Source organism: Cottoperca gobio, chromosome 14 (assembly GCF_900634415.1).
Source record: "Cottoperca gobio chromosome 14, fCotGob3.1, whole genome shotgun sequence".
NCBI classification, from domain to species: domain Eukaryota; kingdom Metazoa; phylum Chordata; class Actinopteri; order Perciformes; family Bovichtidae; genus Cottoperca; species Cottoperca gobio.
Window position 1 is genome coordinate 10,952,161 of NC_041368.1, and position 16,269 is coordinate 10,968,429.

Genomic DNA, 16,269 nt, shown 5'->3' on the forward strand with positions numbered 1-16,269 from the left:
TTTTATCTTATGGCATATATATATATATATATATATATTTTAGTAGTAATATATTATAATATATATATATATATAGTATATATAGTAGTAATAATAATAATAAAACAAAGATTCAGTTCATCATGGATATGAAACAAAGCAGCTATGCAGCTCCTGCTCGGGTAGTATGAATGTGTTATGAACCAGATTTCAACTGCACCACTCCATATAAAAACTCAGCTTTCAAATGTGAAACATCTTACAATTCAAGATAAACTTATTAAACCATCTTCCTCTATGCCGTTTACTTCTATGTTATCTTAGTGATGTAAAATCAGATTTCCCACCAGAGATATTTAAAAAAAAAAAAAAAAACTCCTGAGGGCAGACGTTGCGCATGCAGCAACATTTAACAAGTGCCTATCTTTGCAATCAAAATCTGTATTTCCTTCATCACATCACTTTTGAATGTTTAATAAGATCACCTGCTTAATGGCATGACCTCAGTTTTGTGACAATGACGGCGGCGAGTTGTTGTGGATCTGTCAAGTGAGGGTTCTTCTCCATTACTGAGTGGACTACGTAAGCAGGAAAGATGTTACAAAGGTTCCGATATGTTTGATACTGGTGGTCTGGGATGACATACCGCTCTTGGTGTTCAGCTGCAGACGGCATCTCCCATGGCGAGTTCCAGATTTGTTCCATTTTGTCTGGCATGCTGCGGACCATCACTCGTTCGCAACACGGCATCAGACTGTTACTCAAAGGATATGAATGATATCCATAGGACTCATTACCGCAAGGCAGAGGGTCCCAGCTCGCATGCTGCTCACGGCACAGAGGAGGTCGCCTCTGTCTCATTGGGTTGCTATCATATAGCCTTGAATCTGATATGCTGTCCATACGAGTCATACCGAGAGACCGCGTGGGCTGTGAGGACAGAGGTGGGAGGACATTCTGAGTGAGGGGATAGTCTCCAGGACAGCTGGACCTGGCTCCCACTGCAACATGCTGGATATGTGGTGCTAGACGAGATCCAGGCTGCTTACGGGGGCCCTGCTTGGGTTCCTCAGGTCCGTAACTCTGTACCCTAGTTAGTGCTTCATGACGAAACCCATGGGAGAAAGCTTGCATCCTACCCTGTGCGGGAGACTGCTGCTGCCCCTTCATGCTCTCCTCTAAGCTACTGTCCACGGAGCTCGGGTAAAGGTCCCCATAAGAGGAGAAGGAGTCACTGTTTGAATGGCTGAGGCAGGATTCAGGGCAGTGGCTGGGATTTCTCTGATACACACCATGCTCGTGCTCCATGCTACAGAAACTGTCGACGTTATGCATGCTGCTCATGCTCATATTTGAAAAATCACTGTGCAGTGAATAATATCCATGGTCGCTAACTGAGTCATACTTTGGGAACTGGTCACTGTATGTAATAGAGGCGCCATGACTATTCGTAACTAAAATAGGAGGGTACTGTACACTGGACATGTGCTCCAGAGAACTGTGTGCGAACTGCAAAGAACCCGGCACTGGGCTGCTGGCTGATCGTGTGTTCAAGGCCCCAGCTGCGTGGCTCTTGACAGGCTGCATGGTGGGCACGCTGAGAGCTGACACAAGGGAAGGCACTGAATTTGTCTCAGACTTCCTAGCAACAGACAGTGCCTCTGGAAGTTCACAGGCCACTGCGCGAATACTGGGGTCAGATTGACGTTTGGGTGGCACGCGTTTGACCTCAGAAATGCTGTCCCCCTTGACAGTTGCCAGACCGATACCGCACTTAGCTAAAGCCCCCTCACTCATTGTCTTCACCGCAGACAATTTGGCAAAAGCCCGTAGTTCATCAGCCACTGACCGCTGTGGCTGGTTGACACGCTCCGGGTGATAGTACTTGCACTTATGTCCATACGTGCACTTTTTCCCTTGTTTAAAAGAAAGAGTAGATAAAGTCAAGAAAAGCACACACTTAAATGATGCAGATAAAAATGCAACATGATTCAGACATTGATTTGAAAAGACATTTAGGGAACTTACCATAGGGGCAAGGTTGTTTTTTGTGCTCTGGAACAACAGGACGCTTGCGTAGGAAATTTTCTAAGCTTGGACCGTGTCTTCCCAATGGATCATCAGGAGGCATAAACCTATTCAAAATAGTCGTTCAGAAAATGTTATTAATGTAAAAGCTTTAGTATTTTCAGCATAAAGAGTCGCTGACAAAAAACAGAGTTAATAACTGTCAAACTAATTTTCTAACTAGGAAAGGTCAAAATACAATTATGTCTTTAAATGTTTTGAATAAATTACCATTTACACTACTAACTTTGATAATAAAATAGGTTGCATTGTAGTTAGTGAGATATGTTATCTTTTAACAAAAACCATATCCTAACAATCTATGATTATGCTCATGGTGTGAAAGAGTCCTAGAGTGCATTCTTGCTGACTTTGGATGCCATAAGGATGAATCATGGTTGCTTACTTGTCATTGACAAATGAGTACATTAGGAGACGCTCTTCTATGAACTTCTTCCACTCTGGCTTCTCATTTTGCAAGTCCCTGTAGTTGTCATTTGACACAATAATTCCATCAGAATCATAAGACAGCTTCACTATGAAGCGATCATCATAGCACACCACTCTCCTGCCTTGAACTCTCCGAGATGGAGTGAAAACCAGGATCTTCTCTTTTTCCAGCTTGCGTAATATTTCTTGATCTGAAAGAAAGTTCAAGTTAATTAGTAATGTTGATTAACAACTTAACATAATGCCATCAAAAAAAACACAAAATCTATATCACAATGTATTTTGGATAGCAATGTTATGTTATGGTATTTTATCACTAAATAAATGGTGGCGAGTGTCCCAGCACCCCCTTTTTGCTAACCATGAACACATTGCAAGGTTGTGTTTTATTCACATATACCGTAACATGTAGTTTGACTGTTGCCCTGTCCTACAGTAGATACTGAATAAAACGACAATTTACCAAATACTAAGCTTGACATAAAATGGCAATTGCCTTACAAATAGCATTACTACCTGTGATGAGGGCGTCAGGCCTTGACTGTTCCTTTCTCCAGGCAGGGACAAACACAGTGATGTCTTTGTGTCCTTTCTCTAAGAACCATTCAACGGCAAGTTGGATCCCACGGCAAGAGAACACCTCCTTGTTTCCATGGCTAGAAACAAAACAGTGTGGTATAAGGGTTACTTTCACCTTGTAAAACGGACATCCATTTGAGGCAAATGTTTCAGAACATGAAGCGAAGACCGATTAAATGTAAATGTGTGTGTTTGTCAGTGTCTTACCTCATTGCCACATTTGAGCCATCAATGACAATAGGCCTGAGGTTATCAGACAGAGTTTCCACAGAGTCATCTTCCACTGACACCTCTGGACTAACAGTCTCTTTAACACACGGGGGCCGTGATATTGATGTGGCCGTACTGCTGCAAGGTTGAATTTCAGGCTCTACTTTGTTTCCAAGCCTTACTAACTCAGCAAGGAGGTCGTTGATAAGTGCAGCAGCACCCAGCTTGTTGAGCACCGTCTCTACCTGCTCTCCCGAATAGCCCAACTTCAATGCAAATTCCATCTTTGTCTGGTACTCTCTGTCACTGGCTGGCTTGATCCCTGGTACCGCGCTGGTGTCATCCTCACGACAATCTTGCGCAGTGCTACTCTGGGAAAAACTGGGCCGGTCAAGGCATGGAGAGCGACAGAGCTGTCGGTGGGGTTTCGCGACAGCCAAGGGCTCCCTCTTCTTACACCTGCTGCTGTTCACCTGAACCCTCTGGTGTTGCTGCTCTTCTGATTCGCTTTCTGAGCTGCTTCCATCCTCAGAATCATCACTGGCATGCTGGGCCTCGCTTGAGTCAATGTTGTCCTCCCTGCATGGGCGTTTTTCCATTTTGAGCTTCTCCACCATCGACCATACTGTCATCACATTCGTCTTGACACCTCAGATTTCCACCCCATGCTTCCTCAACTCCACCGTAACCAGGGAATCATACTCAATGCTGGACTTTAGCGCTACAGGCTCTCTGTGTAAAGCCAAAGTAACACGTTCTCCTCTATGTGGGCAGGCAAAATGAAACTATGGAATCCTGAAAGAGAGCAAAAACACAATAAGTTTCAATTAGTAATATGTGAATTCAGTCATCTTTTTATGCACGTAGGAGCACCTCCACATTAGGCCGGTTACATTTGTAAACACCTTTTCCTCTCAGCTTCAGCCCTCTGTCCAGACTAAAACAGACGTCCTCCCCCTTCATTGGAGCTTTCTTAAAACAGATTCCAGAATGTTTAAATCTTAAAACCCTGGCTTGGTGTTTCAGTGTGTACGGAGTAAAATGTGATTTTGCAAAATGATCTAATGACCTAAGCCAGCCCAATGAGGGTGGGCGGCTGAGTGACTAAGTAGTCGCCTCTAACAGCGGAGCTGTTGTCTTTTACCTGGTTCTATAGGGATTTTGATGACATAAAAACTTGATTATAAAAATGAGGATTTTATGCTGGTTAATGTCTCATGTTTATGGGACACGATAACAATAACAAGTTTTTAAATTAGAACAACTATAATTTGATGTTAGTGTGGATGCAAATCGTTTTCACACGGCATTTTGAAATTGAGATGGCTTAATGTAGACAGAATCTTACAGTCATAAACACCCTCACCTTCCACCCCACTTGTGGTAGACCAATACATTCTCCACCTGTGGGAAACACTGCTATTTGGGGCAAGTGACAAAGTTAGTCAGACAAATGGAACCATATAAGTCACTTGCCCAAATAAACAAGTTACCAAAAAAAAAAACACAGCAGCACAGGAAAAAGGACTGATCTGAATAGGGACATATGCATGCCCTCTCTGTCCGACTGTGTTTTGGTGTTTGTGGTCCACAAATGCAGAGTTTAATCTTTTGTTTAGTTTTCAATTTTGGAGAAACTGGGAGGTTAAATAGTATGCAATGTTCATAGGCTATAGCTAGCTCTGACTATCACTACTAAGTGGAGATTTATGTCATACCTACAAACGTATAGGATTATAAATTTACAACCAATTATGTACTGTATATACTATATAACTAAATGCACATTCAAACAATAGCAAAGCATCTGCCTTAGTTATAGTACAGTAGTCGTTAGGCAGTGAGAAAGTAGAAACAAACCTGAACAAAATTGTTCATTTCAGTCCATGTAAATGTTAGGTGGTAATAGCATCAGTGTGTGAATATTACAGAAGATGTACTTTGGTACTTTTTTAACAATAACCAAATGCATACATACAAAAAGTCACTGATCTCCTTCTGCTTGTTGGTGCAATATGGAAAAATATAGATAAAACAGACAGCAAAGCCTCCACCTGGCTTCCCTGTCTCTCCAGTTAGCTGGTATAAAAATTAAAACCCCAGACTTCCTGCACAAAACGTGCCAACGTGCTGCAGTACAACCCTCGCCTATATGTGCACTAAAGCCTCTGGTTTCGAATGCAACATTTAGGCTAGACACACACGGGGATGAGTGCATGAGTTACCATAACCTGAGACAAAGTGTGGGCTGAACAGTGCATCCCTGCGCCTCCAGCCCTCTTACAGACTAAGGAATTGTACAGAATTCCTTAGGGAACAAAGCCGTTTTATTGTGAAGCAGAGCAGGACTTTAGGAGAGCCTGCAGTTAAAAAATAAAAAGCAACAAAGCTTTATTCTTATATTGGTAATCAAATAATCCCAATAAGAAGAGCATTAATGAACAGAAACACTAGACTACACTTCTCCCCAGTCTTGCAGAGAGCAGAATGCACCCAGTTCCGAGCTTCAAGAGACGCAGCCCATGATGTGCGTTGCTTAGCAACACAGCCTTGTCATCAGCTAACTCCTTTTTTACCAGTCACGACTAACACAAACACAGCTCATCATCTCTCTTCAGGCAGTCAGTAAATGCAGAACACTTACAGCTACACTACAACTCTACATTAAACTCTTGAGGCAGCATATTTTACAATAAAAAATACATTGCATAGAAAATATTATGTCCCTTGCAACACTCTCATCAGGTAATAAACACGACTGATATTCATGGAAGACCCTGAAGGTTGATAGATATTTTGAGGGTCAATCTATGGCTACAAATGCATACCTTTTAATGGCAGGTGTGTGCACTGTCTCACTGCTGATCACAACTTGTATGATGGAGGACAGAGAACAAACTAAGGTTTAAACATTTAAAACAACTAGCTGAAACAGGAGGAATGTTGAGGCACTTTTGTGGAACTCACACACCCCACAATCATTTAACACAGTCTACATTAATACATGTTCAAGGGAGCACAGCTCTTCCAATACTTTCCTGTCCACCTCCAGATTCACAGACTCAGCAAGGCCTCCAGACTATCTCTGCACATGCACAGGCTTGTGTGCTTCTGTTTCATAGCAACAAGTGAAACAGGTCCCTGAAGCCATCTTTTACATTGCTGACCCTACATAATATGGAGCAGGGATGAACTGCACTATGGTCAGTGTTGGTTGTACCACTTGGCTAGTTACACATCTTGATATCAAGACCGACACATTTAAAGTCTGTGTAGCCACCACTTTACAAACATTATCAAGCAGTGAAAACGCAATAAGTTTCCCGTACTCATAACGACAGTTCGGACATGTACTTTCAGCATTCTTAACCAGCAAGAAAGCCAATCACATCAAAACTGAGATGTTGTTGAACAGTGGCTACTGCAACACCTGAATTTATCTTCTGAACTGAAAAAGCACAAACACACACAAAAATAAATAAGATTTTTGGTCATGAATATCAACATAACCAATGGGAAACTGTCATCCACAGCATCGAACCAAGAAACCTTATTTACATTGATCAGCTGATGGCACTACCTCCAATCTCACATTAGACAAGTTACAGCTCTACTGCTACAATAGAAAGATTGAATGTTGTCTGATAATCATTACACTAAGTTTTTAGATGACATTGGTTACCGGTCATTTTACACACCTAAATCCTCCATATGACCCTGGAAGATGACCTCTTCCACTGTGTCAAGCTTACACTTAGTGCCAAGAAAAGGCAGATGTCTCATTGATAAAAAATAAAATAAAAGTATTTTAAATGTCAATGGTTTATTATACTTTAACCCTAAAGTATAAACTCTAAAGTGTGTGCTTGGTTCATCATCCACAAAGGGATTTTTAGCTTTTATCTTACCAGACAGCCGTCACTCATTAATCTGTAAACTTTCTATGAAACGCATTGTAACAGTCTCGTTTAAAGTCAAGCAGGAAGAGAAGAATCACTTGCAAGTCTTTTAAGTAATTGTTTTTTTTAAGTACAAATTTAGCCACATAATTTTAGAGAACGCCCAGTACTCTAAAATGACCTGCATGATTACTCTTTGTAGGTTGACAGACAAGACAATAGAAAAAAAGTTTTTAAAAAAGTGATTGCCTTGCTTTACAAATAAATTAACTTAAATTGCATCTATTAAATCTGTCTGGATTAATTATTACATGATGAGGAAACATGAAGATGACTCCAGGCAGCAACTTACTTCAAACTTCCCAATCTTTAAAATGTATCGTGTTTCATAAACACTGCATTAATTTCACTTTGCTGGATTGGTGTTGACTTCTACTTATCCAATTTTAGGTTTTTCCTCTTAATAATTTGTTTGGTGATATTTAAGTAGAATATAAACGTTTACAGACATATCCAATAATGATGCGTTTAACTATGTTGTTAAAAAAAAATTCAAAGTAAAAACAGAGGAAGTGAACCCTTTAGCAGTAGGCAAAAAGAAAAGTGAGGATTGAAATGAATTCTCATTATTCAGCCAGTTTTGCCTTGAATTAACAGTAAACCACATGAATGTGCAAACAAATTCAAACACTGCATTGATCCCAAAATCCCAATGACAGTGGCCATACATAAAAGCTCCTAAACTGCTGAATTAACCTACGTGGACTATGTTACAGCATCCATCAGCTAACATTAACTAGTTGACACGTCAATAGAAAAAACTGAAGTGCTTATATCATTAGCAACAGCATCATGAGTTGAGAGGTATGAAATTGAGGAAGGTTAAACAATGACAGTAAAATAGATAACATACTTACGAAACACTTTTTCGTATAACGTTATAACCTAACTGCTGCACACGATGTCACCTTTGAGATTGAAATTGATTTAAAATAACCGGTTTGACATCCTTAGGCCCGAGTTACGATTAGCATACGCTAGCATGCTATTATACCGTTACATGGCCAGCTGGAGAGGCAACATTTTAGCTACATAAACTAACCGGCCTACTTCGGCTTATCTTCTTGGACAATGGCTAGAGAGCACTTATATAGCTGTTATTTCAAGCTAACGCTAACTACAAAGCTACAGGTAACCCAGTCTCTATTTAGTTAACGCTAGCAAAGCTAGGCAGTTAGCTAACGTACAGTAATAGTAGTCTACTCAGTGGCTCCACAGGCTGGTTGCTAACATTAGCTAGCTTTAGCTGCTGAGCGTGCGCTAACATTTTTGCCAGAATACTACTGTAACTTGAGATAAAGTTGACGGCCATTTAATATTTAAAACGGGGGCGAAACCACAGCAGCACAACATTATTCTCTACATAATCTGCACATATATCACTGCTATCGTTGACTTCAAACGACGCTCATCTCACCTTGTTGCTGTCATCCTCCTCGCCTGTAACAGTTATGTTTGCTGCCATTGGCGCTGTCGCAGTTTGGTCAGGGTTGCCAGATAACGCGAAAGAAACAAGTAACCTAAACGGTGAAAAGGCACCTGGTTCAGAACAGTTACAAACTCGATTCCTGCCCCCGTTACTTTATCAGAAGTTTCATCAACCCAGGGCTTTCACGATACTTTCTTTGAAGCATGTAGGGAGATTTCCAATAACACAGCCTTGCAAACAAATAAGGACAGATTTGTAATAGATTCCAACTGGGGTACTTAAAATGGGAATAACTTTATTATGAACTCAAATCTGAATGTACATCTTAATAAAATGGGGTACTGACTACTTTTATTTGAGCCCACAATAGCTTAACCTATACTCTGTTCTCATGCATTGAGTGACTTGCTCCAAACTACTAACAAATCCCCATTCAGTTTAAATATACATGTTTGATCGCATATGAAATGGCATAGATGATCATAGAAGTAGAGTATTCTTTCTTCTTCTTCTACAGCTCCCCCATAACCCTAAATATGAACAAGTGAGAGAAAATGGAAAAACGAAAATGGAAAAAAAAGATGTCTTGTCATGTTTATTTTAATATAAGGCAGTGTTCTACTCTGACAAAACAGTAACAGATTTTCAAGAGAAATCCCCTAATGGGTGTAACTTAACAATTACAAATAAATCCAAAATGTAAAAAAACAAAACAAAAAGAATATTGCCAGTTTGTAATAACCATTCTGAATACAACAGTGTACAAATAGCTGAGAATATAAATACAAATTATTTGACATTTGTTTAATATTACACTATAAAAAAAACTACATCATCTGACAACTTTGGACAGATCAAACATTAAATGCACAAGAAAATGATACATGGTGAAAATACCAGTTTATCCTTTGATACATTACAAAATCCAAACAAAATCAAACTATGTTTTCTTTCCACAAGCTTTCAGTAATGCAATAATGGACTGCATCATTTCAGTAAGAATTTTACACTTCTGGTGTTGGAAAATGGGAACAAAAAACAAAACCAATAGCAGCTACAGTAAGGCCAAATTGGCTCGTCAGGACAGAAGCAAACACAGTCAATTTGAGAATATTATGTACTACTAGTTTTTTTTCTTCCTTGATTTGTTTTCCTCTACCATTTTATATGTATTTTACTCTGGCTATATCTTCAACATATCATGTAAAGCAGGGTCATACACAAGGTAACTCCATGTGAAATGTGCTATAGAAGTAGATATGCCTTGTAAAGCTATCTACAGTATGTAAATGAAGTAGCAACTGAAGTTAAGACGCAATAACCATCAGTCCATCTGTACATTTCCTCTACATGCTTATCCTGTTCTGGGTTGAGGGGTAGAACAAACTATTACACGTTTTGAAATTAAGCCAAATACAATAACAGCTTAATGTATTTCAAATATACCCCAGTGAAGGTATCAAGAAGAGACATGTTTCATATTGTGGATTGAGCCATTCCTCTCAGTGAATTGAGATATCCTCTCGTTTCCTAAACCTAATGCTTCCTGAAATGAGGTAAACTAAAAAACGCAATAGAAACAGTCAATCTGAGTATGATGACAGACCCACATAAAAATTATTGGAGTAAAAGAAGGCTGTGAAAAAGCAGTAAACACAAACGTAAGCCGGCACTTAAAGCATACATGTGTTTCGGGGCTGTATTTTTCTATGCTAGAGAAACCAGTCTTATACCCATTAAACAAAGTGTGGCATTGCTATTGACACACTGAGGCTGAATATGGGTGTGAACATTCTATTCAAATTCAATAGCTTAATGAGATGAGCGTTTGTTTTCACTACAAATGAAACTATTACTTGCATAAACACTTATAATAGACTGTCATGTGTGCCCTGTGAGAAACAAGCAACTGTTGCTGTGCAAATGCAGAAAATCCCTTTAGACTTCCCAATGAGACAGTTATGTTCGTGACGCAGCACGATGGCACATGCTCCACATTTCACAATCATTTCAATTCATGTCCTGTCAAATAAATCCATTGTGCAAGTAAAAATATTAAGCAACAATTACTCCTTTGGATGCAACGTGAAAGCACTCATTAATAGTACACATACATGTGATCTCAATGCCAAGAGCCTTTCAATTAAAGGTTGCCTCGGGGAGTTTGTTGCCAGCCACATCCCTGGGTGTTCTCGTTTCACTGAGGACGGCCATTTCATCTTTAGACACACCTGCGTTCAGAAGACTCCCAGTGTTTTGAGATACTCCTTCTCTGCTTGCCACGGCTCTGCTTTTACCAAACTGATTGTAGGATTGCAAGTTAGTGGCAGATTTACAAAAAACATCCTCATCTACATCATCTGATTCATCATCCATCATCCCAGAATAAACAAAGGTGCTATGAGGTAAACAAGAATCTGACTGCGAGGGAAGGTGCCGCTGCCTGTTGCACAGCCCGGTCTCTGGCACCTTAGAGCAAAGTTGCGGTTTACTGTTGGGACAGTCGCTGCTGGATGAACTAGAAATGATTTTGCGTTTTACTTGGGTTTGACCGAGACTCTGTACTTGTTCAGTGAATTCCCCGCCTGTGAGAGGAAGGCTTGAAGCCATTTCTGACCTTGTTTGCCATGATAAGGCCATAATGCTGCTACTGTCTCTAACCTCCGATGCAGACACGAGTACATTCTTTTTGTAATATAGTGAGGGGTCCTTTTCAGTTTGAGGGCAAGCAATGATAGCAGCTCTGTTCTCTCTGTACATGTTGGGCATCTTCAACTCAAGGCTTTCTCTGTCCAGAGACCTACTTCTCTTGTCCAGAGACAACGGATTAGGCATGGACTGACTGACTCTTGTAAGGCCGAGGTGCCGTGGGAGACTAGCAATTGCCCATGTGTTACTGATCAGGTTCTGTTCGTACAGGTCCAACATTTGATAGTCACATTCAGCAAATGCATCTTTTTGTAGGTAGCTCTCCTCAAATTCCTGATAAGGCGATGAAATGTCCTCCTCCAGTTCCATGTGGATCTGCTCGTCGTATTCACCCTCGTTATGCATATCGACTACATCAAATGTGACTATGGTAGGTAAGGCCTGCATATTTGGCGTGAAGGCAGAGTTTGTCTCCAAATCGTCCACGTTATTGTGCAAGTTGCTCAGCATCTCTGAGTGTTTGGTGTAGTCCACAAGTGCTTGAGAGAAACACACAGTTTGCCCATCATCCGAGTCATTGTTATCATCCGGAGACTGAGAATTGATATTTTTGTACGGTAAAGCCACAGGCTTGTTTTCCTCAAGATGCTGCTCTTTGGGTTCACAAAATGTTTCAAAATCTGGGTCAGACGTGCTTCCGAATGACACGCTGCTGTGCCGTTTCTCACACTCAGCATTTATGGATTTTGTTCTTTTTACAGGCGAAGCAGAGGGGATGTTTCCCTTTTCATCAAACATATCCGGCTCTATATTATTCTTGTTGACTGATGCTTGTGGCTTTGAATTCAAATTACAGTTTTTGTTCATGCCGATTTCCTGCTGACCCACCGCATTTTGTGTCGACTCAGAGGATTTGCTGCATGTGCTCTGCATCTCTAGAAAACCATGAACTTCATACAGTTTGGCACTTATTTGTAATCGATTCATGTCTGGGACAAAGGCAGAATCTGTCACATCAACTGGCTCATTTAAATACTGTTTTGCACCGGGCAGCTTTGATTTGTTTTCATAATGTGGACTGATGAGACTCTCATCAGGGGCAAAAAGTTCATAGAGGGCATCACCGCTGTAACTGTCCCTGGGTAATCTCTCCGCCCCTAGTCTGTCAGTGTTTTGTTGTCCGTCATCTGGCCCCGGGGTAGTTGAATCGTAGTAGCCCTCATCACTATTTGGAACTGATTCTTGATGCTCACTTTGAGGAGTTAACACATCAGCAATTGAAGAAGCGTCCATGCCACTGGCTTGCTGTGTACTGTTACTGTTACTGTTACTGTTCAGTAAGTCCATATTGTGAGAACTTGTCAAGTCAGCAGTCGAATCTGTGTGTTCTTGGTTGCAAGAGCAGCAAATTTCCTCCGACGCATTATTTCCCCAGAATTCCTGAAGACACTCCTCATCCAAATCCTCGGGCGAGGCCATTTCTTCGCCCCCACCCTGATATGTGAGATAACAAGAAGCCCGCTTTCCTCCATTTCGGCTCCTTTCTCCAGAGACAGTGCTCTCTGTGATGCTATCGTCTTCTTGATCTGCGATAATGTCCCCACAGCCGGTGAGTGAATCGAAACTCTTTAATGATGCGACGTCTCCATAAATCAGGTTTAGCTGATCCGATGAGCCGGCAGGTGTTTCGGTCTTCAGTATGGGCTCAGACATCATCTGGAGTTTCAGACAAGGCTCGCTGTGTCCTCGAGAACTCTCCTTCAAGTCACTGGAAACTACGGCCATCAAATTCATTTCCTCCATTTCCTTATCAGACATTTCATCGTCAAGCTCGGACTTGGGGCCGTCTTGCTTCACACTCTTCTCTGATGGCATCTCATCGGCGTCAATACATTCAGGACCAATAGAAATGTCACATATAACATCTGCAAAATCAGGCACATCAGGTTCAAACTCCAGGCACTCTGTGGCATACTGCTTGGTGTTGTCCTGGACAACAGGCATCTCTTTCGTGCAGCGAGGAGAGGACATTGCAATCATTTCAGTTTTATCCAATCCAACATTTCTATGGTTTCTGTGATATCTAAAACTTTGAAAAAGACTCCTCAAACCCCTTTTCTGCCGGGTGAGAGTCATTGATTTCTGTTCAGCAGCAGGGTGACTACATTCATTGTGACAACTACTGTGGAGCTCTCCAGCAGAGTCCCTCTGGCCGTGGTACTCAAAATCTCCCGCTGAGGTGTACCCACTTCTCAGATTGTCATCCTGACTAATCTTACTTAGTCCATCGTGTGTTCTGCTTTTGTTGATTCCTTTCTTAGAAGACCACTTGTTCTGATTTTTACTCCTTCCTCCAAAAAAACTAGGTAAAATACAGATGCTTTTACGCACTCCGAAAAATGTCAGAGCAGTCCTCCGAAATCTTCCAGATTTCTGGGATTTCACCGCAGCATTCATCGTCTCCATCTGAGGCTCTTCCATGATGTCATCGGGGCCGCATCGGGAAAGCCGTGCAGGGACTGAAGCCAAATCCTTGGTGTCACTTGGAAGCTCAGCCACCTTACGAGAAGCCATGGCTGCCACGTTTACAAAAGCAGTCCAACGGAAGGCATAGAAACTGGATTTTATAAATCAGCCGACAGGATCACTGCAGTGAATTTATCCTCCATCTGATATGAGACCTGTATTGAGAAGGTTGAGACCAAAATCAATGATCAAATCAAATGTAACATCTGCCACATGGGTATGAAGGATTCACATTGCAGACTTTGAACATTATTTCCATGAGGAGGTTGGAATTTCAAATTTTCATGGATGTCCTCTGTGTCACTGGGCTATCCGCCCTAGGGTTTTATGAACAATAGGAAGGGGACGATATAGGAACGGCAATCGCAAAAAAAACAAAAACACTCACAATAAATTGATCGTGGTGAATTTATATTATCAGGAAAATAGAGCCTAATTTAAAAAATACTGGAATTATCATGTAAGAAAGAACAGAAGTTGCTATTTTGTATCCTTTATGATTATTTTATTCAAGATGGTTGGTTTTTCCCTAAAAAAGGATGTTCACAAAAAAGGTGTGTGCGTTATCTGTGATGCAATAAAAAGAAATGTTCTTAACTAAATGTAAAGTAAAGTGATTCCAGTATGTTTAGTGACATTTCAAGAGTTTTAAGCATATTTTGATGCTTAAAATTCTATTTTGGCTATCGAGATATCGTAAAAATGTCAGAAAATAAATCTTTTACTTCATATTTCTTTTAACATATTCTCAGAGTCAGTGTGGATTTGCACTCCTGGTAGTCTCTCTGTGTCAACTAAACTCTGTACGGTTCTTCCAGTGTTTTTGGTTATAGCTTTGTATGGCCATGTGTACCTGCATGGTCTGTGTGCCTTGCCTTGCCACACTTGTTCAGTTACTATAATAGAGCTCTTAATCCCCTATGACACATTTTAATGATTAAGTTGATGTCTAACTACAGTTTCTTAATTACTCAAAATATAAGCTGACTACAAATGGCAACTAAAAGGCTTTTTAAAAGTTGAGGGTTGAGCCCTGTTCACTCTCCATTAAGACATTTGAGCCATTCTTTTTTTTTTTTTTTTTTAAAGAAGGGTTATGAATAAAAATGTTTTTATTTGATTTTATTGTATTTATTAAACTTGATAATAAGTAATTCAGCATTAAAAATGACTAATCGACTAAGAAGGGGCAGCACGACCTTATAGTAATGTACTGTACATCTAAACGTACGAGCATGCCAGAGAAAAGGAAAGACCCAGGGGTCAACTATACAGTGCATTTATGCTTAGTTACATAAGTATACGTCTTATAAGTAACAGATTGAATCTTAATCTAAGATCAAATAAAACCAGAAATATTGTGGCTCTTATTTGGATGAAAAAGCCCAGGTGATAAAGCAGCAGGCTAACGTGAGAGATGTAACAATGCTACAGCTGTAAAGTCTCTCTGCCACATTGAAGACCAGCGGTGGAAGGTGGGTCAACAATGTACTTTATACGAGAGCCTTAGCACAGATGATAGAAGGATTCAGTCCAACCGACATACCTAGTAGGACACGTCCGTTTTCATGTAAACCCAAACTAAATGCCACATTAGCAAGCGAGGAGCTAACCAAGTCGTAAGGTAAACAAACTTACCAACGAAAGCCAAAATCTTGCAGCACAGAGCTGGTGTTGTGTTCTCGACCAGGAGACGAAGTCACCATTCAGAGCATGGTCTCAGCTAACTTTAACTTTGGGTTACTGCTGATGGTGAGTGGTCGACTCGGGCCCCGGAGTAGCTTTCACCAGATACGGATTCATTTGTTCCCAGCCACCGTTAGCTAACCGGGGTGCTTGCTAACAGCGTTAACCCCTCTCACTGCAGTTTGTGTCTGTAGTGAGTGTGACGGTTGCTAACGGTGGGTAACGTTGAACCACAACGTAGCAACACTGTGTGCTATAAATACACAGACCAACTACTGTTCAAATAAAGTGCCTGGTTTAGCCACGCATGCCGATTTTACTTGAGATGTCCACAAAAAACCCCAGCCGGAATTTAAATGCTGGATGATGACTTCTCGTTCCCGACTTCTCAGGTAAAATTTACCCAAATCTCCTTCCGCGACCCTCCTCCCGGCGCATGCTAGTGACGCAACATGTGATGAATGACTGTGTAAAACTAATCCTTATCAACATTGAGTGTACAAATATCATTATACATTTTGAACATGATACATATGACATTGAATGCATTGCATATGGTACATTTGACATGCAAAATAACAAAAGTTACCCCAAATTTCACTGGATGTTTGTGTGAATTTAAAGAATGTAGTAGGACTCAATTACTAAACAAAGAAATTATAACGTGAAACGTGAAAAAACATTCATGTTCATGTTTTTATTTAAATTCATATTCTTGTTTATCTGTACCACTAT

General features: G+C 40.7%; 2 protein-coding genes across 3 annotated transcripts; both read right to left on the bottom strand.

Annotated features, from left to right (window-relative positions):
* Window positions 1-313: 313 nt before the first annotated feature.
* zc3h12b (zinc finger CCCH-type containing 12B) lies at window positions 314-8,740 on the bottom strand. 2 transcript variants are annotated; one of them, XM_029448262.1, is made up of 6 exons: window positions 8,662-8,740; window positions 3,283-4,080; window positions 3,013-3,152; window positions 2,453-2,687; window positions 2,008-2,114; window positions 314-1,895 (listed from the first exon to the last, which is right to left on the bottom strand). In XM_029448262.1, exons 2-6 carry the CDS (start codon window positions 3,915-3,917, stop codon window positions 469-471), a joined length of 2,544 nt encoding a protein of 847 aa, XP_029304122.1. In that variant the 5' UTR covers window positions 3,918-4,080; window positions 8,662-8,740; the 3' UTR covers window positions 314-468. The 2 variants fall into 2 exon arrangements, with proteins under 2 accessions (XP_029304122.1, XP_029304123.1); XM_029448263.1 differs by lacking the exon at window positions 8,662-8,740 and adding an exon at window positions 8,102-8,416.
* A 512-nt stretch (window positions 8,741-9,252) lies between these two features.
* On the bottom strand, window positions 9,253-15,971 carry LOC115019104 (APC membrane recruitment protein 1-like). The gene is made up of 2 exons (XM_029448463.1): window positions 15,487-15,971; window positions 9,253-14,003 (listed from the first exon to the last, which is right to left on the bottom strand). Exon 2 carries the CDS (start codon window positions 13,894-13,896, stop codon window positions 10,813-10,815), a length of 3,084 nt encoding a protein of 1,027 aa, XP_029304323.1. The 5' UTR covers window positions 13,897-14,003; window positions 15,487-15,971; the 3' UTR covers window positions 9,253-10,812.
* Between the last annotated feature and the right edge of the window lie 298 nt (window positions 15,972-16,269).

Bases quoted from the DNA above. Each gene is read 5' to 3' on its own strand.
- zc3h12b (XM_029448262.1), bottom strand. From the start codon at position 3,917: ATGACAGTATGGTCGATGGTGGAGAAGCTCAAAATGGAAAAACGCCCA. The intron at 2,688-3,012 runs GTAGTAATGCTA...ACTTTCTTTCAG, and splicing joins GCCTGACGCCCTCATCACAG to ATCAAGAAATATTACGCAAG. The intron at 2,115-2,452 runs GTAAGCAACCAT...TATTTTGAATAG, and splicing joins TACTCATTTGTCAATGACAA to GTTTATGCCTCCTGATGATC.
- LOC115019104 (XM_029448463.1), bottom strand. From the start codon at position 13,896: ATGGCTTCTCGTAAGGTGGCTGAGCTTCCAAGTGACACCAAGGATTTG.